Source organism: Labrus mixtus, chromosome 18, assembly GCF_963584025.1.
Source record: "Labrus mixtus chromosome 18, fLabMix1.1, whole genome shotgun sequence".
In the NCBI taxonomy this organism is placed as follows: domain Eukaryota; kingdom Metazoa; phylum Chordata; class Actinopteri; order Labriformes; family Labridae; genus Labrus; species Labrus mixtus.
In genome coordinates, this window is record NC_083629.1 from 9622821 (window position 1) to 9649573 (window position 26753).

The window sequence follows — 26753 nt, forward strand, 5'->3', positions numbered from 1 at the left end:
TAGGGCATATCAATGGCCATACACATTGTATGTCTTCAGAGGAGCAGCAGGCAGAAACTGTGTAACACTGTATGAAACTAGCAAAAGAGAAAATAAAATTCTCACTACAGCCATTGATGTCGTGTAAGATTTAAAAACAATGTATGCAATGCACTTTTTTTTCCTTTTTACTGATAAACACTAGTAAAGACTATACCTGCAATATCATCAAAAGCCTTTATTTTATTTGCCATTTTGGCTCTACACACTGTAAAAATAAGGAAGGAAATATACTGTAGATTATTCTATGTGGAGTTAGAATGAATTCTGTTTAAATGTAGTATGATGAGAAGGCACTGTGAAGGAGGAGATTATCTATGGTCCCCATAGTTTTTATTCATCTGTGTATGCAAAGTAACTCAATGACTTTTCTGCCTGAAACACGGAGTAGGGGGGAGCAACACAAGCATAAAAAATATGTTTATAGTTTTTGACTTTATTGATTAATGATATGCCTGAAATTATCATGGACAATGGATGTAACATGACATCCAACACAGGTTGATCAATGGCACCTACTCCAGCTGAGCTCAACTGGAAAACCAATGCTCCAAGTCCAATTTTCTTCATCACCTCCAAAGTACCACATTTCAGCTCTCCACCGAACAAACAAAAAGCCTAGCAACAATAATCAATTATACATGCAGGAGGCAAACAAGGGGATTTATTTCACAACAAATAGCCTCATAGAGAGATGCTGAATAGGGTAGATTAGCATTAGAATAGGACAACAAAACTCCCCAGTTCAACCGCAAAAGAGCAATATGATGGCAGTGAAATTGGGAAAATTGCTTGATTAGGATAGATTATGTGAAGGCTATTTGGAGGGTGTGTCAACTTCAAAATCCCTGCAAGAATATGTACTGTTGTCAATGTGGAAAAATGGCATGCTGCCGCAGTCACAACATGACATTATGAGAATTGTCAGTGCTGAACTTTGATAATGTTAGACAAGATCAATAATTGATATAGCCTAACAGCCATCTTGGTAAATGAGAAATCAATCTGTCTGCTGGAGCGATAAAAGCTTATCATATAAAAGACAAAGAAAGCTAATTTGATGCCTGGTATTTTGTAGCTACGCAGTTATAGTAGATATAGCCTACTTTTGCCAGAAAATGAAAACTTTTTTTTTCAAATGTTGCTCTATTTCACTGGGTAGGCTACCAGATTGCATACATGGATATAAGCTTACATGTTTTATATTTTAATGTTTAGAAATGTACAAAAGTTTACAATCAAAAAATAAATGCCATTTCAGGAATGACAAATACATAGGATATATTTATATATTTTTTTAAATAAAGTAAAAAAAATAAAAAAAATAATGTTTCCCTACCCGACGGTCGTAAAGAATTTTGTGACACCTAGACCACTTTTTAGTTGTAAAACAAAAATATTCAGTCAATTAAAAGGAGGGATAGTGAGAGGAGGAAGACACCACGTGCTCACTCTGTTTATCAGCAGGGATTTCTGGGAAGCGGTCCTCATGGTAACCAACGTAAACATCAGCTCCTCTTCTACGTCGTCTCGGCTTTACAGTAGTGCGAAAATGGCCAAAATAGCCAACACGGGTTGCAACGAGGACAAGTATTATGAAAACATATCATCGATTCAACAAGGCATGCATAAGAGGTGAGCTTTCCCTCTTTCTTGTTAGCGGGAGCGCGGCCTGGTGAACCGCGGAGTCGAGTTGAGCTGTACGCTGACTGCTGGGCTCCTCAAGCGGCTCACCACATGGATATGGCAGGCTAGCCTGGAGATGCCGTATAGTTAGCTAGTTCATTAGCTTACGACGCTACCGCTAGGTAGGCTAACAGTAGAGTCGATATTGATTAATTGAAAATGCTAACTGTTATAGCTACCAAACGTAAACGTCCGCATGTTAGACAAAGTTTTCAAGAAAGCCAAATTATGTAGCCTACTTTTTGTGTTGTAAACTTTACATTATTAAGGATTAACATGAAGCTATAGTCGGTACGTTATTCATAACATAACCAACACAACATTAGTATACACATTACAGTTTGGTAATGAGGAAATATGGCAGTACCGTTTTGTTCTGCGTAATTGGACATCAATTAGCCTTAATCTCGGTGAGGCTGCAGTGATCTGTGTGACAGCTCCTCTGACTTGTGTGTGCAGGGAGACACGAAGGCTTGAGCTGGAGAGGGAACTGTTTGCCTATTCAAGATCTGATATAAGAATGTAAGTTTCACATTGTATTAAAAAGATTAAGCCTCATCTTGTTTTGATCCTTCTTCTTTTGCATTAAGCTTTAACTTTGAGACATTCATGAAGAACCTACATTTCAGAATTTAAATTGAATTGGTAGTAAGAAATCTAAATATGTTCAGAACATTTTATGCTGCATGAGTGTTTTTTCCCCCCATTAGTATAAATATAAAAGTGATGGCATTTAGGTTTCAGATTTTTCTTCACCCTAGTACCCAATTGTTTCTAAATAATAATGCATTTGATAAAAGCAGAGCAGATTGTTTTCATCTGAATTGATTTTCATAAATATTAACATGCAAGGTGAAGACAGGGAAGCTGATGGTCGAGAATACAGTTTGAATGAGTAATGCTTTGTGCTTCACCTTTTTTTGTGTTAAGTCTAGGTCTTATTTTTGACAATGGTCCCAGATAATATTCCTTTGAAATAATGCTTCTCCACTGCCTTCAGCTCACAGATAAAGTGTTCCAAACTGCGCAGTTATCTCAAGGAAATCTGTGACAGGGAAGCACGAGCGAAAATGAGAAACCTTGAGCTTCTGAGAGAGGTGGAGAGCATAGAAATTAGCATGAAGGAATATACTCCTGACCATGGCCCTCTGCAACAACAAAAGGTATTTCGCTCGCTCTCTCTCTCTCTCTCTCTCTATCTCACACACACACACATAAACACACACACACAATTTAATTTGTTCAGTGGAGTTGTTTTCCTCATTATGGAGTTTTGTTAAATCAATCTCAACCAACATACCGCCGCCCACTCAGGTTGATCTAGGTTTAGACAATTGTACTTTGTTCTTAATTATTCTATCACATCCATTCAATTTTTCTTAGTCTCTGTGTTAAAAAAAAACCCACTTCTATTGTAGCAGGTTACGACTGTAATGTGAATATTTGAGGAAATGTATATTTGTTATTGAAGCATTGTTATAATCATTTGCCTTGATGTTGAATATCATTTTAACACTGAGGAGGAATATTTGCAACTGCTTGATGTGACAATAGTAAACACTCAAACTGTGCAATTTATCACTACAAGCAAATGAACAAGCGAGAGAACAATGAGCCAGTCAGATTATCACTTAAAACTCAACGACAGTGCTTGACAGCTTAATATCAAATTAACAAAATTGGCTAATTATGACTCGCTGAGTTAATTGCCCAATATAGAGACTCTGAAGTGCTCCAGAGGTTTAGTCATTCTCTAGCCTCAAGCAGTTGGTTTATTTCCTCTTTATGCCTTTTGAGTCCTGCATGTTTGTTATTATTTTAGTTGTCCTGTTGTCTTTGTTCCATTGTATCAAGTCAGCTTGATCATTCTGGTTTAACTCTGACTTTTTGGTACAATGGAGAGCATGAATTGTGTTATGGGCATTAAGAAAAGTTTTGTAACATGGTAAATTGATCAAGATTTCAGTGCAGTCTTTGAGAGTACGTCTAGTAAAATTCTCAAATAAAAGAGTGGATGAATGACAAATACCTATCTTCTTCTACTTCTTCTGCACACTGCCATTATTTAGATTCATAGGGGTAGTATAGTTTGAGATAATCCAAGTGCTTTAAAGAAGCCATTAGGCCTTTTTAATTGGAGGGTTGGATTAAGGCAGTTTAGCCTGGCCAGTGAGATAATTGTTAAAGGTGTCAGCAGCAGCGAAGAGGACACTCACTTGGGACAACCCGTTGTGACTGGCAGTGATTGACTGATGCTTGACGTTGTCACTCTTGCTTTCGTACCTCGTGCAGATAATATTCATCAGCACTATCAAAGCAATGGACAGAAAATTCCTTCCTTGCCTTCCTCTTATTTTGTTCGGCCAGTAATCAGAATGATCAAACTATATCTATTTCTGTATCTATATCTATTTCTATTGTTCTACTCTTGTCTTGTTTTGTTTTTTTATTGTATTTGTTTATTTAACTGGGACACATGCAACATTGCTTCATATGTAAAATACAAAGTAGATGCCATGCATACAGGTTTCTAGCCGTGGCTAATTTGCAACAACTGTTTCTAGCTGGGCTTTTAGGATTAATATAGAATGATTAGACTTAAAGAAATACAGAAACAGTGATACTATCTACAAATATATACATAATAAATTCATTACAAAAAAGAGGCTAAACAAGCCCAAACAGTAAAATGAGGATTATAAGAGGAATATACAGTACTCAGTATTGCTTTAGTTTCAGTCATTGTTTCACTTGTGTCATAAAAACCTAAAACTCTTTAAAAGTCATTTTTTAATTTCAGGTGGGCATGTGTTTCATATCACATAGTTTTTTTTTTTATTTCTCACAGGCTGAATATTTCAAAAAGATCTCCAGTATTGTGGATGCAAGAAAGAAACTGGAACAAGAGCCTGATGCAAAAAAGGTAATGCCTATTTGTGCTCCTAAGTGTATGCTCCTAGAATAGTAATACATGTATCATTCATATTTGAAGGTAACTGAACATCATGTATTTACACATGACACTTGTGCTTTGTGTTATGTGACTTCTGCCATGTGTGTTTGTTTGTGAATTTATGCATATTTTTGTATGTTTGCAAAATGGCACTTACTGTTTTTGTATGCTTGATCCATCTTTTTTTTTTTTTACGTTTACAAGATTCATTCAAATCTCTGTTCTATCAAGCTGTGTTTTCAGATTCAGAGTAACAAAGGAAAGAAGACTTTATGCCCTGTAAATCTGTAGAAGAGTCTACATTTAAACTGTGTATCTGTAATAGCACAGGTGTCTAATCCTAGCTGGTGCATCTGTACACGCGATGTAGTTCAAGCCCATAGCTGCTTTCTCCCTTCACTTAAAGCAGTTAAAGCTCTTTTAGATGAAATGTCTAAGACATCTCATAATAACTTGGAGCATGCTGTCTAGAGCAGTCACTTGTAACTGTGTGCAAAACCCCCGTCAGCCTGTCGATATTGTAATGAGCAAAATGGTACCGTCACTCCATTATGCATACAAGCCATTGGCTGGCAGTGTGCATGTCCCTCAGGCTGCAGCATTCATTAAGGGAAGCTTACCGGGCTGAAAGCTGGAGACAGATGATAACGGGATATGATTTTCATATTTAATACATTCCTTGGAAGAGCACACGCGTGCCGCAGATTGATAGAAGAATCAATTGCTACTTTAGTGAAACACTTTCTACTTTGCCCTGCAGCTACCGATGGAATCACTCAGCCAAGAAATTAACTTTTCCTCTTTTTTTTTACCTACTTTGTGGATCTGCTGGGCAGGCTGCATGGTTTACAGTGAATGTTATTAAGCAGCTAACTGTTTGGTATTTAAGACGCTTATCAGAAAAGAAACAGAAGCCATGCTTTTTGTTATTATGTTTGGAGGGAGGCTTTTTTGCTTCACTCTCTTCCCCCCTTGGTGACATTGCAGACATGAATCAAAACTTGTCTAAAGGATTTCTAATAAGATGAAAAGTTAAAACACTGATCCTGAGACATCCTTATAAAACATGTGAAAAGAATTCTGTCCTTGGCCCGATTATACTACATTTTTCAAAATTGTAAAGTGGATGGGTTATACACTTAAGTAGAATAACATAATATTTATCCTAAACAAGGAATTGATTTTTTTTGAATTTATGTTTTGAAAAATATCACTTGAAAGAAGTCCTTGAAATGGTTGCTGTAGAATAATTTATTATGTTCATTTCACCTTGTTTTGCAGAATGAAGCTATGCCGACATATCACGAGGACAGTTCCTTTTTACACCCAACCAAGAATTTTTCTAAACCAACTGCGGCGATTTTTATGGGCCGCCAGACCTCCAGAGGGTCTGACGCTGAAGCTGGCACCACAAGTGTACACTCACACCAAGCATTGCATCGTTCACCCAATCGCAGCATGCACTCCCGCGAACGTCTACCAAGTGGCCTTTTGAAGGACTTCAGAGTTGTAGGAGAGGAAGCTGCCGGCAACGGAGCACATTTATCAGATGACATTTCAGGCTCAAACGATTCCCCTGACGGCTGTAATTTGAGTGACAAACATGAAAGAACGGTGCCTGTGCTCCCATCTGTTTGTGACTTAACAGGCACAGCTGGCAATGTGCCTTTTGGAAGTGATGATGAAGAAGAGCCATCACCTTTGATGACCTTGACCAGGCCTGAGAAGAATCCGTCTCCTGGCAGCAGTAGCCCCATGAAGGCTAAGAATTCCCCTGCAGAACACACTGAGTCCCGAGACGTGGCTCATCAGTCGACCATAATGGAAAATGAAGAGAGAGGTCCTAGCAATTTGATGCCTCAAGCCACTTTTGGAAAAGAAGCTCAAGATACACCAGGTTTGCAGTGCTAGTCCTTGCTCTGTGCTATCCTATATCTCTGATTGTCTTTGCCATTTCTTGTTGAGAGCACTTTATTTTGCCCTTTTGCAGTTAAAAATAAGCCAAGTGATACTTTGCTGTGTGTTTACATCCAGGTAGAAGTGAGAGTGTCAGCACACTGAGCTCTGATGTGCAGTTGTCAGAGAGTAGTGTTAGTGAATTGTCCATCTCTTTGACACAATCGGAGCTGGAAGAGGATCCACCAGAGGGTGTGGCACCTGACAGGAAGACCACTTCTGGGAGAGATGATGATCACAATCAACACAGTCCTGTATCATCCCTGCACTCTGAAGGGTCCAAGAACACATCCCAGTTAAACTTTGAATCCCCAGCTCCCGTGGTGACATTGGAAAGGTAAATGACTTTGTTGTACTTAGTTTTGTGTTTTCTTCAAAGCGTTGCAATGGAAGAAACATTATAATTTCTATTGCCTCAGGGAACATACTCCTCTAAAAACATACAAAATGCAGTTAAATTTATGCAGAGAAAACGGAGAAATGAGAATGTTCTGCAAAGCCATGCAGAACTCCAGCAGGCTGTTAATGATAGGAGCGGGTGAAGACACTATGCAGTCCTTGCCACCATGACATCAGACAGCTGACAGAGAGGATTGTGGGAGTCACAGTCCATACCGCCATGCTCTCCGTGGCTCAGAGGCAGCTGCGGTGGTGGCAGTGATGCATCTTATAGGGAGAGCTCAGGACCTGTCACCAACAATATTGCCTTAATCCAAGATAATGCTGTAACAGAGCAATTTTCTGCTTGAGAGACCTCAGGAAGTCCCCACTGGAGGAGGAAATTTGTGGCACCATAGAGTGTTCTGGAGGGTGGGCATGTGGACAGCACTTATAGCCACAAATCCTTAGCGTGATGATGGCCTCTGAGTTGAAGGATCATTTTGGATGGGGATGGAGCCACAGAAAATCCCATGTGAATGTTTGCTTCCAGAGCCTCTGCATTTCCCTACACTACAGTATATGTTGTCAGAGAGACCATTTACATTTATAGTCACAGCTAAATAACATTTCTCTTCAAAAAATGTTTGAAATAGGTTTTTGAAGACAACAAAAATATTTAACAGTTACTACAAATGTGAATGACCTTTCTGAGCATTATCTAGTGTGACTGATCTATTTTAAAATGTGTTTTTTTTACCTTCATTTAACAAAAGTAGTATGACAGATCGCATTTTCTCGCTAAAATTTGAGCATGTTTTGTTTGTGGTCCACTCACTGTGTTTCCATGTGGTCGACTGTTTATTGCATGACCTCAAGAGAGGAACTGCGTTTAGCCTGTGCAGGGGGATGATGGTGGGGGCTGAAGCTTTCATTGTTAACACGGAGGGCTTCTGAGTATGAGGAGAAATCCAGAGGCTTTGATGTACAGCTCAGAGAGCATCCACTCTCTCTCCTCTCTCTCTATCACTCTCTCTCTCTCTCTCTCTCTCTCTCTCGCTCTCTTAAGGTTAGAGTTTATATCGCTCCCTCCATTCAGCTCACAGTCAGGAAAAAACAAGCCCGGGCAATTCATTATATTATCCCATTATATTGCTCCTCCAGCATGGCTGGGGCCAGTGAGAGTATACGCCTGAAATATCCTCCTGGTTTTTTTCTTCAAAACTAAACATAATGGGTCACTGTGTCCTGCTCTCAAATATGTTGTCCATGGACCACATGATGGCCCTGCCCAATTGGTGACAGCTTGTCATCAATTAAAATTCTTTAAAATACAAGACTTAGGTGAAATGTTAAATGTGGAGGCTTTATAGTCATTTAAAGGCTTTGCAGTGTCGGGGCATCATGTTTTTTACACACATTAATTGGTTGTGGATTTTTTATTATTTTAAATTCTAATCTTAGTGAAGAAATTGAACATATTCTAACAGATGTGACGGTTTCCATATTCAGTCAAATTGTGCCTGCACTCACCGGTTTTATTATTTCTTCTTGTATTTTTTTTCTGTTCTTTTGTGTTATATTTGCGCCTGTACCAGTACAGGGAGATTCTTCTAACACCAATCACTCAACACTGAGGCCAGTCCATGTGCTAAATCACCCTGGAGTCAATACTGTACACTGTAGAGCAATATCGCTGCAGAGAGGCTGACCCCTTCCTCCCAGCTAACAATATGCTCCTGATGATGTCGACATGCGGACAACGGCAGCATCTAAAGTGAGGTTGGAGACCTTGACATGAAAGCCGGCAAAAATACAATGAGAGAGAGACAGCGAGAGAGAGGTTTGCAGAAAAACAACTAATTCACTCTCTAAAGGTCTCCTTTTGAAGAGCATTGACAAATAAAGTGGAAAGAGAAAGATGACTATTTCAAGGCCCACGCTGACGATAAGGGAAGAGAGAGAGAGAGAGAAAAAAAAGATAGAGCTTTTGCCTATGCTACTTCAGCCACACTGAAGAGGACTTAGCACAGACGGATTGCACACTACAGAATGTCATGGATATAATTCAAGTTGCAAGCTTAATCAGGATGTTACCAGGAAACAACCTGCAAAAAAGAGGGAGCAATTGTTTGCTGACCCCTAACCCAGGAGCCCATTACAGATTGTCATAAATTCTTTTTGGCCCCTTTTATGTAGGAGGGCTCAGGATCTCTCGGCTTGGGGTTTCTGTGAGAATTCAATGAGGGCCACCCAGAGCTTAATGCTCAAGAAAGAGATGGATTCCCAATATCCACATTCATTTTTTTCATTTTGCAGCAGCTCAGAGGACCAAATTAAGGTGTAAATCTCTCACCAAAAAGAAATCATATCTAGGCCTCCCCATAAGGAACATTTTGTCTTACACGTCTTAATGTGGGATGGTGGAAGTGGTCATGTCACCAAATGTTTTATTTTTTAAATCAATTCATAAGGATTTTACCATTCTGTTTAACCATACAGTTTATAACTAATGTTAAGTTTTGTTTCAACATTAGGCTGCAAAGCGACGAACTCCGGTATTGAAATCCAACTTTTACAAGCTTTCCATACAACCTATAATGTGTTACCACCAACATACACACTTTGAATTGTTGAAGTCCTCTATTGTATTGTAGGAGCATTGTAATGATCAGATTCCTTCAGCAGTCCTTGAGTACCCCAAGGAGGAATTGCAACGAAAAATGTGTCATAGATTTAAAAAAAAAAAAAAAAAAAAAAAGCGAGCATTTCGATCACTTGGCCTCTTCTATTATTATTTCCCTTCACTACATTCATGTGTATTTTTTTCTTTTAGTCTCTCCCAGAAAGGACTCTTTACTCTGCTGGACTGCATTGAAGGACGACTCCACGGTGACCGGACCAGTGTGTATGTGGATTCTTCAATAGATGCAAGACAACTCAATAGAATTATCAGGTAGGCCCTTCTTGTCGTTCTTCAAACTTTACAATGTCATCTCTCCCTGTCTAAACTAAACGCTGTGTGTATTTATTTAACGGCCATGGAGCAGTTTGCACAGATGAGGAAAGCACATTTTCCTTCTGCCAAGGGCTCTCACTTTAGATGAAGTGTCATCAACGACATGCACACGTCTTTATTTCTGAGGGGTTTCCGAACACATGGGATTGTTATAGTAACCACACTATTGAATTGTTGTTGGGAGTCAGGGAGATGGAGGATGGAGAATGTGTTTCATTAGTCTGGGCTTATTTTTCACAAGCCCTTTTTTTTTATTTCATAGCATGATTCATTTACCATAATTGGACTTCTTGTTGTGAAGTACGGATAAATGTGTGACAGAGGAAAGTGTTTTCAGTATTTCAACTCGTATTCTTCCCCCCCCCATCTGTGGAAACATGAGTTCTGCAAATGATCTCTACTACATATTCTATTGCAAAAAGGGTGGAAATCTTGTGCCGTGACCTGCAATATAATATTAAGTGTTGCTGTGAGATTATGTCAGCAGGTGTGTGTGTGTATTGATGTGTTTGATTATAATATACAGTGTGCATGTATGTATGTGCGTGTGAAGTGCTAGCAGTTGGATGTACTCCATGTGCTCCTGGCCTGCAGGCTGAGCACAGGGCTCCATGGCAATAGCTGACAACTCTCTATATATTGAACAGCCTTTGTAACGGTGGATCGAGCTTGAAAGACGAGGACCTTGAAGCATGTGGAGCAGTCATCCTTCATGAGCTTCAGAGGTTGTCATGGAGCACAGCAAAGGGCTGCCTGCTTCCACAGGATCTAGTGAGTGCTCACCGATCCTGTACTGAACCTAATGAAATAAGGTAAGGCTTGTGGTTCCTCCGTAAATACAGCACAAACTGATTCCATTAATACTTTATCCATGCTGTTATTTCTGTTAAGATGGTAATGTAACTTGAAAATATATATATTGTTTTTAATCTACACTCACAACATAACTTTTGAATGGGTCACATTGTTACATGCAACTCCTTAGCTGATGAAAATAATATTTAATGTTCAAATATTTCAGTAATTTTCTGGATTTTTGTATATAGTTTTATAAATCCTGTGTCATGTATAGATCATGACATGTTTGACAACACAAGTAATTAATCATGAAATTGAGCCATTCAGAGAACACAGCAGTGCTTTTATAGCTTCAAAGTTTAATTGACACTTCTTCTCTTTTCATGGATACATTAAACAGACGTGCAATAATGGGGAATTCCTTTTTCCAGACAAAGAGTGGATATCTGCCTGTGCATTTTTTTTTCTTCTTTTTTTTTGGGGTGGGCGGGGAAAGGGGTACGCACTTCTAAGAGTCGCTGAGATATTGTAAGGTAACATTCGATACAGTCTCACTCGCCGACGAATATAAAGGTCATCTTCGGTGTCACCTCGTGCAGTAACACTGCACGGGTGAATGTCATGAGTAAATTAAAATGCCCTATCTCTGACTTCCAGTCCTTTGGATAATGAGTAGTCATACGCCAAGCCAAATCCATGCTCTGCTTCACTACTCTATTGATTTCAGTGAGGCTCCCGCTTCTATATACTAAATCCAAAGAAACACATGTAGCGGTGATCCTTTCTTTCCTGGGGAGATGCCTCTCGCCTTTTTAGTCCGTTTTTTGTCACCAGCAATATGGCTAATTGTGTCTTTTGAGTGTTAACTGGTAGTCATTAGTGATCAATATATTCTTAGGGGTATAAAGAGTAAGCAGTAGGAAGCATTTTATAAAAAAATAGTGGGACAAATCCAAATTCTTCAACTTGTAAGTTACATACAATTTTGTTTATAGTAAAATAATTGCTTACGGTACTTTAATGATGAATAATAATTGTTTACAGACGCTGTACTTCGTATTCAATAAAAAAGCCTTTTCTTTATCCCCCCAACCATCCCATCCCCACCCTCACCACAGCGCCAGCCTCCCTCCTGATGCTGCTCGGCTGTGGGATCGCTGGTTCAAGCACGCCCTCCTGCTCAAGGAGCGCTGTGTCCTCAGCACTGAGCGCTTAGTCCAGCTGTTCACGCCGCTGCTGCTGGAGCGCCATGCCACCTACAGCCACCAGGTAGCGTTGGAGGCACATACACTGCAACTTCATACACAAATAGGAAGTCATACACTTGTATTCACATACACTTTGTTCCAAAAGTGGGCAGACATTACTACACACATACATATAGGAGTAAAATGCCTCCTTTTTCCTTCTTTCCAAAGATGATTTTTTTCTGTTCTCTTTGCATGTTTTTAGAAATTAGCTGTAGTTAGTACTCAGTGCCTCTTTTGTGTTAAGCCAAAATGCTGCTGCCTACTCATCAGATTGCTCCACACATTGACCTAAACAGAAGGGGAACCCTGACCCATGTGCTAATCACAAATTGCAGCCTCTGCTCGGGTTCTTTCATCTCATTTGGTATATTCATCTCAAAAACACTTGCTTTTAATTTGGTATTAGACGAAAGTATAGCCATCAGCTGGGTCCAAACGAATGAGGGAGACGTTTATACCTTCACCACTGTGCACAGCATTATTTTAAATTCCCCTCTTGTTGACCTTTGACGGATCACTCTCTTCTTAACAAAGAAATAAATTATAAATAATTCTGAAAGATAATTTTATGAAATTTTCCAACAATTTCATTTTTTTCAATTATGTGATTTTTTCTCTTCAAATGTTTCAATTATTGTGCCATACATTTTTGTTAAATTATTATGGCTTGGAGATCTTGCTCCAGTGTCCCCGGCGCAATGAGAGAGGCAAAGAGGGAGACTGTAGAGCCTCTCAAAGATATGAACTGACAAAGGAAGAGAGGCACTGCCATCTACATCATTGTGTCCAAGTGCATCACGGAAGCCTGAGTAAAAATGTTTTCCTCACTTTATCTCTCTCACTCCATGTACGCCATCTATTTCTCTCTCCTCCCCTCTATTTCTCCTACTCTCCCTCTATTTCTCTCTCCCTTTCCTCTCTGTCCTCTCACACAACCGCTTACTCTCTACACACAAGAGCAAACAGAAATTTCTATTCACGTAATGCCACACAGCCGGGATACGCCGACAAATGGGAGCATGCAGCTCGCATGCACACACTCAAAGAGGCCCTTTGAATATTCAAGTGCTAACAGTTGCATTCATTGATATTTAAAATGCAGTGGGTCTGCGAGAGCCCTCAACCCAGGGTACATTTGACTAAATCTAAAAAAAGAACAAAGAAGGATATCGGGGACAAGGATCAAGACAGTTTTTATTGTGCAATGCCATCAAATACCAAGTGCTAAGCTAAGATTGGCATGTGTTTGCCTCCATTCCCCTCTCAGAAAATGAAAGCATGCACATTGTCAATGTTCAGTGCGACCTTCTGATAACAACTTACAATGTACTTAAAGTTTGTCACTGTCAAAGTCCTCCTGATCATCCCCTCCATATTAGTGCTCATTAAAAGTAGCAAATGGCCATCTGAGGCTGAGAGGCAGTCTTTGATCACAAAAGAGAGATGATGATGGCAGGATTTGATATGGGGGAGGGAAAAAAGGAGAAAAAGGAAATCGGTGTGTAGCATCTCCCTGCTCCTCATCTCCCGGAACAGCTCCTCTTAATTGTGTATCCTCATCTCTCCAGAGATAAAAAAAAAATGAGCTGGAGAGGGAGGAAGAGAGCAGTTTGTCTCAATTCTCTCAGCCAAGAGGGGCGATATCTGGAATGTGTTGCACATTAACGCCAGGGTGATTGCATTCTTTAGGCGCTTCTCTAATCTCATGGATGAGAAGAGAAGGAGAAGAGAAGAAAAAAAAGCGTGATTGAGAGGGAGCGCGAGAGCGAAAGTGTGTGAAATAATCTTTTTTAGTTAAAAGAGTGAGAGAATTTGAAGTTATTTTCTCTTGGCGTTTGAACACACACTACAGCTGCACCTCTGTGCGAGCAGCCGTGGCCAAAGTAAATGACTTGCCTAATCGGCGAGAGTTCAATTTAACACTTCCTTCACAAAATGGGAACAATTAAGAGTGTGGTTTTAATTTGTGCTGCTTGCAGGCCAAAGTGCTGCTGAGGACACTTGTGTCCCGGTCCAGTGAGGAGTGCCCCTCAGCAGAGGACGCGAGCGACTTGTCTTCTTCGTGTGGTCCTCCTTCTCTCCTGGCTGACGGATATGTGAAGCCCGCCAGGCCAGTAGGAAAGCAACAGATGCAAGGTTACTGATGATTGTTATTCATATTACTAGGATAGGAATGGAACATTGTTATTAAACTACAATATTTGAAATAGACTTCATTTTTTAATGCTTTGGTTTATTGTTTGTGACTGAATGGCTGCATTTTCAAACACTCAAAACTCTTAATCACAAATATAAATTTTTGGCATAGTTGCAAGTAGATTCCCACAAGCGCCTCAAACATTCCAAATACGATAACAGTCTCTTTGCACAATAACATGTAACAAGGCCATTAATAGGAACAAATGTAGCCTACTGATTTTTTTATAAACCACCACTGCAAAGAACTAAAACTTCCCTTTTTATGAAAGGAATCAATTTCACCATAGAGATTTTTTTTTATAAATCCCTCCCAGCCCAGTTTGCATGCAGCCTTCTATTCAGAGCTAAAGAAAGACCCCTATTCCCATTTCTATCCCTAAACTCCCTTCCTCCCTGCCTCTGCTTCTCACTATGCGCTTCCCTTTCTTACAGAACTACAAAGTACTGAAGAGGACAGCCAGGACGAAAGCCCTGTGGAAAGTGTTCCTATTAGAGGTAAAAAGGCATCGCCGGTGCCCCAGCATTCACACTGTCCTTATGTTGTGGTTTGTTTTCTTCCCTCTGCAGTGAATAATGGGCTCTTTTTACGCAATGGCTAAGACAGGATGATCAAGGTGAATCCAGGGTCAAAGTCCCACCTGAAGAGCTGTGCTAGTTCCCTCTAATTATCTCCAAGAAAACACTAGCTATCTTTTCAGCCTGGTCCGAGGAATTGTGGCAAAATTGATAATTCACTGGCCCCAGCATAATGTGGCTGCTTTAATTGTCAGGGTGCCAGGGTGGGAAGCACAAGAGATCTGTCATCGCTTCTCATTATCTTCTAAACAATGCTCCGGCAAGGCTGGACTTGAAAAAAATACTAGATATGAAGGCATCCTGGAAGCAGTTGGTGTGCCTGTCCCTGAGCTGCACCTCTGAAATGTAAAGCAATGCTATATAACCCGTGGCTATCAGATTTCCTACGGGGTCTTTCATGTGTCTGCACAGCCAGCAAAATGAGTCCAGCTTGCAATCGCTACACTAAATCAAAAGCAGTGACCAGTATGAAAAAACATGACTAAAGGTTTTTTTTTTTGTTTTTTTTAAAGGAAAAGTTTTTTTTGCTGTGGTGAGCTACATCAATGTCACAATCAAATGCCGTGACCTTGGAACTGATAGTAATTACAGAGACATGCTGCTCTGTATATCTGATGTGATTAAGACTATATGTACAGGGAATGGAGATATGAAGGGCAGTGGGTTGAATAACACTGGAGATTGTGATGCAATAAAAATGTTAAATGTTTCTTGAGACAAAGATCAATACTGACACTTTTATAATGAAAACCACGCTAAAATAGGAGGTCTCATGACATAAGACCAACATGTATTCTATTCTTTAAAGCAGTGTGTTTAAGCAGCATCATTGAGAAAGCAGCCCATTTATTATTTTCTTCAGCTGTGTCAATTTTTTCCAGAGTAGTCTCAAATACGATGCCTACTTTAGTGTGCTAGAAAGTAATTACAAGTGTTTAAAAAAAATAAAAAAAAGAAGAAAGTATCTCATTGCCTTCCTGGTAGGGGGTGCTGAGATAATGTGAGGTGCTGATTTCTTCATGGAAAGTGTTGCTACATAATGTAGTCTTGGATCAACAGCTCAGCTGATTGAGCACAGTGTTTTCACCCACTCTGCTCAGCGGTGACACCGACAGACTCAGCTACTGAACCATGTTGTCTCATCAAACACAGAAACCCTCTGAAAGTTGGAAACCAAGGTTTTAAGCAAATATTTGACAGGGACTTTGTGTGTGTGTCTATGTGTGTGCCCTTGTGTGTTTGTGTGTGTTTCCCCTAACAGAGACAAAAGCATATCAGTTACTCAAACAATCAGCCATGCAGGAAAGGCTGCAGTGTTCTGAAGAGGAGGAGGAGGAGGAGGAGGAGGACGATGATAATGATGGCCTCTCAGGTAAGAAATGTGGTGCACTCTAAGTAGCAAGTAACTGGAGCCTAACCATTGGTCAACATTAGCCATATGTTCTCATGACTCATAAGGACACCCTAGAAAGGACATGTTTGTTGTGTACATTACTGTTAGCAAGTCAAAGCCCAGAACTATTTGTCTCAACCATTTTTGGTTCACTATTAGTTCCTAATTCCTCCTAGCTAACTTTAACGTGTTACTTTATTATTGATGTGGCATCTTAGTTATAAGTGGAATGCCCTCAAGCTGATTCTAAATAAGAAATATAGATTTTATTCCTCTCACACAACCATATAACATTCGACAATGAGAAGTCCACATATTACTAGCCTTATCATAAGTTTGTACCATTAATATGCACTGTTGATAAGCTTGTGAAGAGATGTCCTAATCAAATGGTTTTATCAGGCCCTGTTTGCTCTTTTAAGGAATAAATCATGGCTGTGAAGAGGACCTGGGGAGGGCCAAACGCTCCTCACATCAAGACCCTTACCCTCGGTAAGAACATTGTTATTATTCAACGGGCCACAGGAAATGGGCCACCAGACACCAAAGTGGTTGATGTACATTTGCATGGCCGCACTAATAATTCCCTGTTCATTTCCATAAGATCAAGGGGGCGCCACCCATTAACTCGCTTATAAAGACAAAAGCCTCCCAAAGCCCCTCTCACTCACCGTTTGCAGGGTTCAGCCAGGTTTGAGAAATCAAAAGCAAAACTGTTAACACAAAAATAAATTGGAGTCATAATCTCGCTGTCTTCAGGCTTGTTGTCAGAATGCAAACAGATCATGTCAAGAAGAGAATCAGGGACAACTGTTATGGAAGAAGGGGATTCAAGTGTTGACAAGGACAAATGTCCTTTCATTTTTCACCCTTGAAACACATTTATGCTGCTCAAATCAGAGGCCTAAGTGGACTGGAAAAGATGATCTAATGATAAATAGCTTGGTGGAAGCTAGCACCATCACGGTTACATTTGAATATCAACACGACTTCATCAAATCTGCAATTGCATGCCGGGTCCTCAGAGCACCTCTTCACTGCGAACCCATTTTGGCTGTAGTAATGGCTGGGTAAACGTTATGAGGAATAATCTTCTCTGATTTCATGTGATTACTGGGCACCACGCTGACACGAGGGCTGAAGTCTGTATCTCTCTGGCCTGGCAAACAGGCGCTCCCAGTCTGCCTATTAGCCCAGGGAAGGGCCTAATGGGCTGGCTCTATTGTGGTCCTCATAGCTGCTGATGTCTGCCACTGCCAACCCCAATGACCACCCTCTTTAATAAACATGAGCCAATTTCAGGCCCGGACTCTTTCAGATGGTGCCCCTCTCCCTGTCATTAATGTGCATGGGAAATCTGCAGCGCATGTGATTAAACACAATTTGCAAAAAATAAAAATTAGACAGCAACACTGAATGCTGGGAAAAGTTGGGTAAAATTAGACAAATAGGTAGTTTTGGATGCCAGACCCTCAAATATCAATCCGGTTAGGAAGGACACAATGGCAAGCGTTCCAAGTAAACATGACCATTATTCTTTCTTTGGTCATACAGCGATTCCCCCGGTCTCTTCTTTGCTTCTCCTGGATTCTTAGATTTAAGCATTCCACTTACCACAGTCAGTTCTTGTGCTTTATTACTTCCACAAGTGGTCTAGGAGCCCTGCACTTAAGCAGAAGCATAACACTGCAGCCTGTTCTCGTTCTACTTCCCTCCTTTCTCTCTCTATCTCTCTTCTTCCTTCTTTCTCTTGCCCTCTCTTCTTCTCTTGCCCCTTCTTTTGCTCTGTCTTCCTGTACACCCCCCCCCCCCCCCCCTCCTCCTCTCCATCCTACTTGTTAATTATTTGCTTTATTTTGTCAGTGAGCTGATGAGTGACATCAAAAGGAGGATGGAGCTGGACTCAAAATACAAAAATGGCTTCCTCTCTGTTGTCTTAGACAATAATTATGATTTGCTAGTTAAGCCTAGACTACAGCAGAGGGATTGTAGTTAAAAGCAGAGGCTTTGGTGCAAAAAATGCATTTATAGCCCTTTGTGAGGCTCCTCATTATGTGTGGGCCCGATTCATTAAGTAATTGGTTTGCAGTTGTTTACATGAGTATTAAGGCCTTCTATTCAGGGCCTTTGAGAGATACATTGTGCAAATGTTGCATGTTATGAATGCAGAATGAGAGGCGGGGGGCCAGTCCTATTGGCCAAACACTGCACTCAGCTGAAAAGCGAGAGAAAAGCGCTGGGTGCTGCTTTGCATAGCAATGACTAGGGCCTTAATAAGCTTTACAGATTAAATACATGCAGTCTATACAAGATGCAAAGAGATACTCTTAACACATTTATATGTGCTCATTTCACTATTATGGCATTCGAGAGAATTGGGCTCTTTCATATTCTTTTTTTTTTTCTCTCACTCTCTCTTCCATGCTCTCTCCCACACAGTGTTTTTCAGTCAGATACTTTTATAGAATGTGCTGTATATTGTATTATAACTCGTGGGGAAGCGACTGATTTGTCCATTATAAATCTTTTGCTGTCTTTGTGAGTGGCAAAGTAAAATCACTTTGTGGTTGAGTGGGGATGAAAGGAATAATGCACGAAGGAGTGAGTCTTAATAAGCAGCTGCACTCCATGTAAAGACCACTTGTTCCCCTTTGTACGCCAATGCATGCCACTGCTTCCTCTCGTGCAAAGAATCATTGTGCTCCTTTCTACTGTAGGCATTTCAGATGCCACTCCTTTCTTATTTTTATTTTGCTTTTTTTTTTTTTTTATTCCACCCCTTTTTCTGATCCCAATAAATGCTTGAAAACATGTACACACACATAGCCCTAGACAAACACACAGACACAAAATCCTCCAGCCATCAGCTGGTGTGATGATTGTTGTGCCTAGTGCCTGCTTGACAAAAACCTTGACTCAACAATTAGTGGTTTACAGCTTTGCCTTGGACAACAGGATGTGCTCAAGCATTCGACCTCAAATCACTCAGAGTGTCAAAATCAGAAGCTCTCTCTCTCTCATGTGGGGAGGCAATGTGTGTGGATCTCTGACAGCTTGCTGGGAGGAGGGATGGAGGGGTGAGAGGGCCATGAGCTGAGAGAAAAGACTGGAGGGGAGGGGATGTAGAAAACCAAAGCTAGGGATAGAGGGAGACAGAGAGGCAGTGACACACAAGGAGTTTGTGGGAGATGGAGGATTGCTGTTCTAAAACCCATAAGTGGGAGAAGGAAAACATATTCAAACAATTTAATAAACTATATTATATTTAAAGTAAACTTGCAGGCAGTAGGGTCACAATCAGGCAAGAGGCAGCATTGAATATTTTCTTCTGTGGGAAAAAAAGGGAATCAAATTGGTCTATTTTTTTATTTGTAATTTAGCACTTAATCTCCTGCTTTTCAATAGAATAAAACACAAGACTACAACATAAGACCTTGACTATAGCTGAAGGCAGCATTAAGAGTCTCCAACCAGAGGAGGTAACTGTCATGCATAAGCAGACTCACATCAGTAAAGAATGCTTATCAAACTCATCTTTCAAACAATTTCTAGTTTTATTTCATTCAATTCTGTTGCCCTAATTTGTTTTTCCGATGAACTGTATTAACAAGGTTAATTAAAAAACAATTGAAACTTTACTTTACTCAAATCATCTTCTTGTGATTGCCATGAGCTGTTCTTGGGCTGAAAGTGGAAAAAAAATGAATAAAAGTTTTGATTTGTAAATCGGGAGTAATTCATTAGGCATTTTCCGATAGCATTTTGATTGATTTATATTTTAACCTTGTCATAAAGTTCTATGCATATGCTTTTGGCAGTGTGCAGTACAAGCCAGTAAATGTGGGTCATGATTCCCAATAAACTCTAACATGAGATGAATCATCGTCTTTTAGCCATCCCTTGCACCAGTCGCCTCCTCAAGACTATCGCCAGTTAGGAGGAGTGTATGCTGTGTTGAAAATAATTGGCCCAACACCTCTTCCTCTGAGTTGCAGTACTTACTGGTTGCCAGCAGAGAGCACTCACATGTTAGAGAGTGCCCACTCACTCACTGTGCACTCACTGTTCCCTCTCACTGTTTGCCCCCACTGAGGGCTATATCCTGCTACCATTCAGGCCCGTTAGAGTACATCAAAACGGAGCCTAAACAATGTTTCTGCGGGGTCATAGCTGGGATGGGAGTAGGAGTTGATGGGAATGATGAGGTGATGGGTCTCCCTTTACCTTTAGACAAGCACCGCTGTGCAAAAGTGCTATTGTGCTATTAGCATTTGTGTGTGGGTGGCTGGAGCTTAAAAAAAGCCAGGGTAAATAAAAGCAGTTTTCTACCTATTGATGTGTGCAAAGCATTATTAAATGCTTGGTAAGCATTATTTTCTCTTACAGTCCTCATGCTCACCAATGTGACTGAAGGATTGTAAATCCAATGTGTCTTTAAGAAACAGGCTCTAGTCCTTTGTGTTCATGTTTTTAAACTTAAGTGTGAAAGGACAGTATGTTCATTAGATATTTCCAGAAGAAACATAATGCTACAACACTGGACCTATTCGTTAAGTTAACACCTAACTCAAGTTCAGATGTGCAATCAGTCATTTATATTTGCACATTTATGGGCTGCTTAAGAGAAGCACTTGACTACTGCAATCTCAACCGGCCAATCCTGTATTTTTTGGAGGTTTGAAGTACCAGTATCCGTTTTTGTGTATTTGTTCTTCACCAGAGTAGCTAAAGTATCATTAATAAAAAGCACACAGGATGCTGCTCTCAGGGTGACACAATCATCACAAGGAAGAAAAATGAAATGCTGTCCATGGCTCTTAATGAACCTTTAACTTCAACCCATATACATTGTATTTTATTTTACTATTGGATTATTTTGAAATAAATATTTCACATGTTTCTTGATCTCAGACCAATGGTAGTAATTGTATCCTTTGATATACACTTAATGCCTGAAATATGTGTTAGCATGATTCATGTAAATCATTAATGTAATGTTAGCACTTTATTTATCACTGAGACAGTAGCCGGAATAAGTTATTGTCCCTTTTCCGTCAAGCTAAAATGTTGTAATATGTATAAACCTCAACATACATTTGTAAAAAAAAAAAGTAGTTGTGGACTCAGATGTGCAAAGCAGACACAGAAAACATGAGATAAACAACAATATGAAACCATTGCAATGGACAGAGAAGAAGAATGAGTGAAGCATTTGAAAACACACAGAGGACATTACAGTGGCTATAATTTGCATCATTTTACACATTACATTCACCTCCATCTAGCAGAGCCTGTAAAACCCTGGCCAGCCCAGTCTTACATATTCAGATCATTGCCTCAATTAAGGGAAACTCAGCTGAAGATGAACTGGCATAAATGTTTATGTAAACGGAATATTGGATTGGTAGGGTCAGCTGCAGACTAGGCTCTCTATGGTAATAACCCTGTCTTGAAATCAGTCCTGTCCCTCACTGAAGTGGAACAGCTGATAGACTATTCCAATCCCAGGGGGAAGTTCAAGAAAAGAAAAGCCTAATTTACTGTCAGTTGCAGCTATTACTGCAGTAAAGGAGAGGAAGTGATCATATAGATTATTGCTGTATTTTTGCTCCTGTAAGGTTTGTTTGAGTTTTTTTCCCTTACAGTTATAAATGGATGCACACGACTTGTGGTTTAGTTACGCTTTACCTTCTGTACTATATCTCTCAAGCATTTTATAAAGCTAAATCTGGATGGCAGGGGGACGTCACTTTCTACATTAAAAAGTATATCCCTTGCCTTAATATCCAACCTTCAACTATACAAAATCTGAAAACACATCATGATGGTTTTACTGTAGTGTTGACACAAAAAAAATCATTTCTGTCCTCATTTCTGAATAAACAATACATTTTACATTTTCAAGTTGTGTATTATTTTCAGAAATCTCAATTAAAAGCGAATGCTGATGCTTATGTGTTTGCTTATCGTCCTTCCAACTTTGCATTTACCAAAAGAAAAAGACCAAATTATATAAAAGAATGTACTTAGTACTAATTTTGGCAAACTATATGCTTTACTTCAACAAGACACAACACCCTGACAAGCAATGCACCTTCAGCTTGCATGCCTATTATTTGTTTTTGTGTCTCACAGTCTTTTCCTCATTTTTTGTATTATGTTTTTCCTCAGCCTTTGGTTTGATTTGCGAGCTTCTGAACAGATACAAGAACCATCCAAATTCCCTGTTTACAGTCCTTTACACAGATGAATATAAAGGTTATATTCCAATGATTATACTGGCTTCATGGTATAGTGCGTTTAACACGAAGCAATCTGTTCACAGTTAGGAATGGGAGTTGCATCCCTTTTCTCTCATTCTGCCTTGAGTGGTGCAAAGCATCAATATATAGTTTGCAAGATAGCAATTGGAAGGCAGCCACAGTAATTTGGTGCTTATACTCAATGTACAGTCACATGTGCCAAGATTTAGCTGAGCTAGAGATGAGGAGATGAGAGGATGACAATCAAAGAGGTCATGGGTTTGAATTGATGCAGATGGGGGAGGGGGGGGGCTCATCTGCTTAAACTCTACATCTTTTTTTCTCCCGGTTTCTAAGAAAAGCATCAACACAGCTCGGATATAGAAGGTCCAAACAAATAAGCCGTATGGATATGTATGCTAACCTGAGAGATGATGGGGCTATATTGTGGGCTTTTGAATAGGCTCTGTGATGATGTAAATTAAAGAGGAGGCCTTTAAAAGTGGAACAGGGGGCCTTATTGCATATGCATTGGGGTAGATCAAAGCCTTTTCGGAGGTCACACATTTACATAGCGATATCACCAGAACTATGGGAACCTGGCAACCCTGTCTCTGGACTTTTTTTTCTATAAAGAGGGCCATGTGGAAATCCTATGGCACAATTAGAACAGGAGTCAATGAAGTTCCCTCTGCTCTACTGTCTGCCTCACATTTTAGCCTTGTATCTATTTTTGGTGCAAAAAAGCTGTACAGAGAGCCTAAGGTATGAAGTTTACAAGGCCAATAACTGTCTTTGTGTTTCCAGAAAAGAGAAGACTAACGCAAAGGCTCTTTCTGCTCTACAGTCAAAAGGTGAGTACACACAGTCATTTCAATTAAGTGTAAAAAAACAACAACAAAAGGTTAATTACACCGAATAGATCACTATAAAGAGGTTGTGTAGTGAAGTATAAAAATATTTCACATTTTTGAGTTTCACAAGAACACCATCTGTTTGATTAAATGTATCTTTAAATGCAGCTATGCCTTTTGAGGACGTGTAAATGAAAAAAAAAATGACATTGAAGCCAAATCCAGGTTACTAAAAGCTTAGATTAGTGTTAGCAGCAAATACTACTTATTCCTCTGATGAATGAAGTTCTATCCAAGGGACTGTGTGTAATTTCCTTTTCTTTTTTGTGTCAAAAGCAAAAAAATGTTGGGCAATTTAAGTGCTTTCAATAATGCTATGAAAGGAATGTGTTGATTGGGGGAGGGGGAGGAGACAGACAATTGGATTTTTATTTTTGTGAAGGGATGATTTTAAAACGCCTAATTGTCAGTGCAAAGTTGGTGGAGGACCTTTTTCAATGCTCCATACCCAAGTAACAACGATCATCACACAAGTTTCTTTAGACTTTAGCTGGTAAATATATGAATAAACTAAACAGAATTTGGAATATGACTTTAGCAATTGCACCCAATTGATGTCCTGTTGGATTCTACTATCACATCTTTATTAAGGTTTTCACAGCTTTTATTAGGTTGCCACAAATTAATTTTATCAGAGAGATTCAATGCAATTCAAATCTATAAAAGGTAGAATGTTAACGTTTCATGGTAAAATCCAACTCAGGTTGAGCTTAGCTTCAGAGCATTAAATCCTGGAACGCTTATAGCGAGAGTGATGAATTGACTGAGTGAAGAAATGTCATAGACCATGTAAAAGGTTACACTTTGATACACCATGGAAGGTTTGAACACCTAGATATAACAGTCTTGTCTTCTTTCTGTTTTTTTTATTTTTTTATAGCTTTCTGGGGGGAATCCGATGACAGCAACTCAGAGATCGAAGCAGTCTTGTGTCCTCAACGCTTCAACACAAACAATCATATTGATGACTTCTATGACTGAAATTCCCCCACGGATATATTTGTGACGCACATTCATTATATCACTGCAGATTCAAGGCAGTTTGGCTCACAGTAATTCACCTCCTGACCATCATTTTAGTGGTCTGCAATGTAAATCATATGCATAGTGTATCGTAAAAACAAATAATAAAGTTGACAGCTCTCACGCTGGGTAAAGTACATGAAGAGTTGTCCAACACTCTGATGTTAACCCTGCTTCAGTCTCTTTATCTGAACAACTCTCCCGGCTCATAATAACAGCTCGAAATAGATTAAACTGATCTTTTAAAGCGATTTGTTTGCACTAGGCTGAAAATCATGCATTTTGAATGCCGCAAGCATCTCCGAGTGCTCTACCTCCAGCATGCTCGAGTGTAATGATGTGAGTCACCTGTGAAATGACAAAGCACAATGGCCACTCTGCACGCTGCTGCCCGAACTGTGAACCTGCTGAAGAGGCCCATCTCCCAGGGCACAAAGTGTTGTAGCGCTCACAAACTCCGAATATTTAGATCCTCCAACTGCTCTACACATGTTTTCTACAAGCTCGTCTTTAATAACTGTACTCATTCTACAGAAACACAAAGATGCATATCTCACTTCTTATCTTTGTTGTGCAAATGAGTCCCGAGAAGCATAATTGCTGCTGAAACAATCTTCTGCAATTTTATCATTTTTGCAGTATTGAATGGTCTGTATCTATTAATAACTCAGAGCTGCTGTGTGGGAGGCTACATTTCCAAGTTTACATTTATAGTTCATTATGTCTGCAGTGTAAATTCCCAAAACTGCCATTCCTGGATGTGGTAAAAGCCCCTGGCATTCAGTGTCAGCAGGATTCCATTAGTCAGCTGTAGGTGACTTTACATGCCTGAACCTTTTAAAGTAGGACTCCACATTCATTACCTATAATGGCTTCAGACAGCCCTGACCCACCACAGAAAAGGGACTGTGGCAGAATAATTTGGAGTTTGCTAAAAGGCTCCCTAACATAATATCCATGTTAAGGAGCATGTCAACAGATACTTGTGTGTGACAGATGGCTCACGGTGGAAGTGGAGTTATATTGTGCTAATGTGTACTAACACAATACATTTTTTTTTTTTTAAAAGAACTTCTCTGATGCCATGTCAGGGCGACGATGAGGATCATATTCGGCTCATTCTTTTAAGAGCACGTGCAGTCACACTGTCATTGGAGGACGTGAGGTTTTATGTGGCAGTTAAGGGATGATATCAATATAGCGAGTAACTCAATTCAAATCAGAGATGTTGCAACATTACCTCATCTGTTATGTATATGTTGAAATGTGTGTTTATTTTGATTTATTAGATCATGTCATCAGATATAAACTCTTCTCTGTCTCCAAACATATATTTTTAATATGATTGTAAAAATGACTTGTAATGCTGTACAGAAAAGCAATAGTTTTTCACCTGAACCTTTTGTTATGTGTATTTTTCCTCATAATAAAGTATATTTTTTCAGCTATAAGAACATGGGTATCTGGAGGAAGTCGTCTTTCAGTGAAGCCCCACCTTTAAAACATGCTGTGCCTTCACATTTCACTTCCACTTCAGTAAATACATTAAACCAGAGAGACTACCATAACTCGTGAGCTTCAATGCTACCTGTGTACGTGACACTAAAGGGGAAGGGTCCTAGAAATCCAAAGGAAAATTTAGTTTTTTTTTCTCGGTGGTTTGATCATTCCTGTCAAGCAATAGCTCATGTTTCTTTAGAACACTTAAATAAAATGTCGATATCTTTTCAAACAGCATCCAGATTCCAACATTTATTGTTGCTGAAATGAGCGCTTCGGTAAGAATTAGAGATGGCTGACATTGAAATAGATTATAAAATATCCAGTAAGGTGGGTTTGGAATCTTAAATATTTCTTGGAAAATTGAAGAAAGTCAAGGTTTTTTCTCATTATCAGTTGTGTCAAAATGTCTGACTCCATTATTCTTGAACACATCAGCTAAGGTGTATCATTTAAATGATTGCCACTGCTTCAATGTGGGCACAAAGGTCACGGAGACTTGCTTGACAGTGTGAGTCCTTTTCAGATGAAAATAAGTAAGCACAATTGTAAAAACAACAGAAATAGGACACCTGAAGCAACGTGTTTCAGTTCACATTCTATGGCCTTGAGAAGCTTTTTTTTTGTGTGTGAAACATTCTTTGAAAAGTGACTGCGTATCAGTCATGAGGTGCATGAAGAGAGAAGTGTTCCTTCTGTATCTCTGGATCGGCGGGAGCTTGTTGCTGAAGTGATATATCTCACTTGTTTTATATAATGTTCTGTAACTGTAAAAATTCATTTTACCATAATAAGTTACTAACACAACAATACCATGCACTGCAGCC

The 26753-nt window shown here is 39.6% G+C and overlaps 1 protein-coding gene across 1 annotated transcript; it reads left to right on the forward strand.

Annotated features, from left to right (window-relative positions):
• Window positions 1-1495: 1495 nt before the first annotated feature.
• On the forward strand, window positions 1496-26163 carry kiz (kizuna centrosomal protein). The gene is made up of 15 exons (XM_061062824.1): window positions 1496-1674; window positions 2185-2247; window positions 2726-2888; window positions 4574-4648; window positions 5960-6575; window positions 6713-6971; window positions 9849-9968; window positions 10679-10843; window positions 11948-12098; window positions 14059-14215; window positions 14711-14773; window positions 16116-16226; window positions 16670-16739; window positions 23297-23343; window positions 24284-26163. Exons 1-15 carry the CDS (start codon window positions 1529-1531, stop codon window positions 24382-24384), a joined length of 2307 nt encoding a protein of 768 aa, XP_060918807.1. The 5' UTR covers window positions 1496-1528; the 3' UTR covers window positions 24385-26163.
• The last annotated feature ends 590 nt before the right edge of the window (window positions 26164-26753 follow it).

Bases quoted from the DNA above. Each gene is read 5' to 3' on its own strand.
- kiz (XM_061062824.1), top strand. From the start codon at position 1,529: ATGGTAACCAACGTAAACATCAGCTCCTCTTCTACGTCGTCTCGGCTT. The intron at 10,844-11,947 runs GTAAGGCTTGTG...CCCTCACCACAG, and splicing joins ACTGAACCTAATGAAATAAG to CGCCAGCCTCCCTCCTGATG. The intron at 23,344-24,283 runs GTGAGTACACAC...ATTTTTTTATAG, and splicing joins TTCTGCTCTACAGTCAAAAG to CTTTCTGGGGGGAATCCGAT.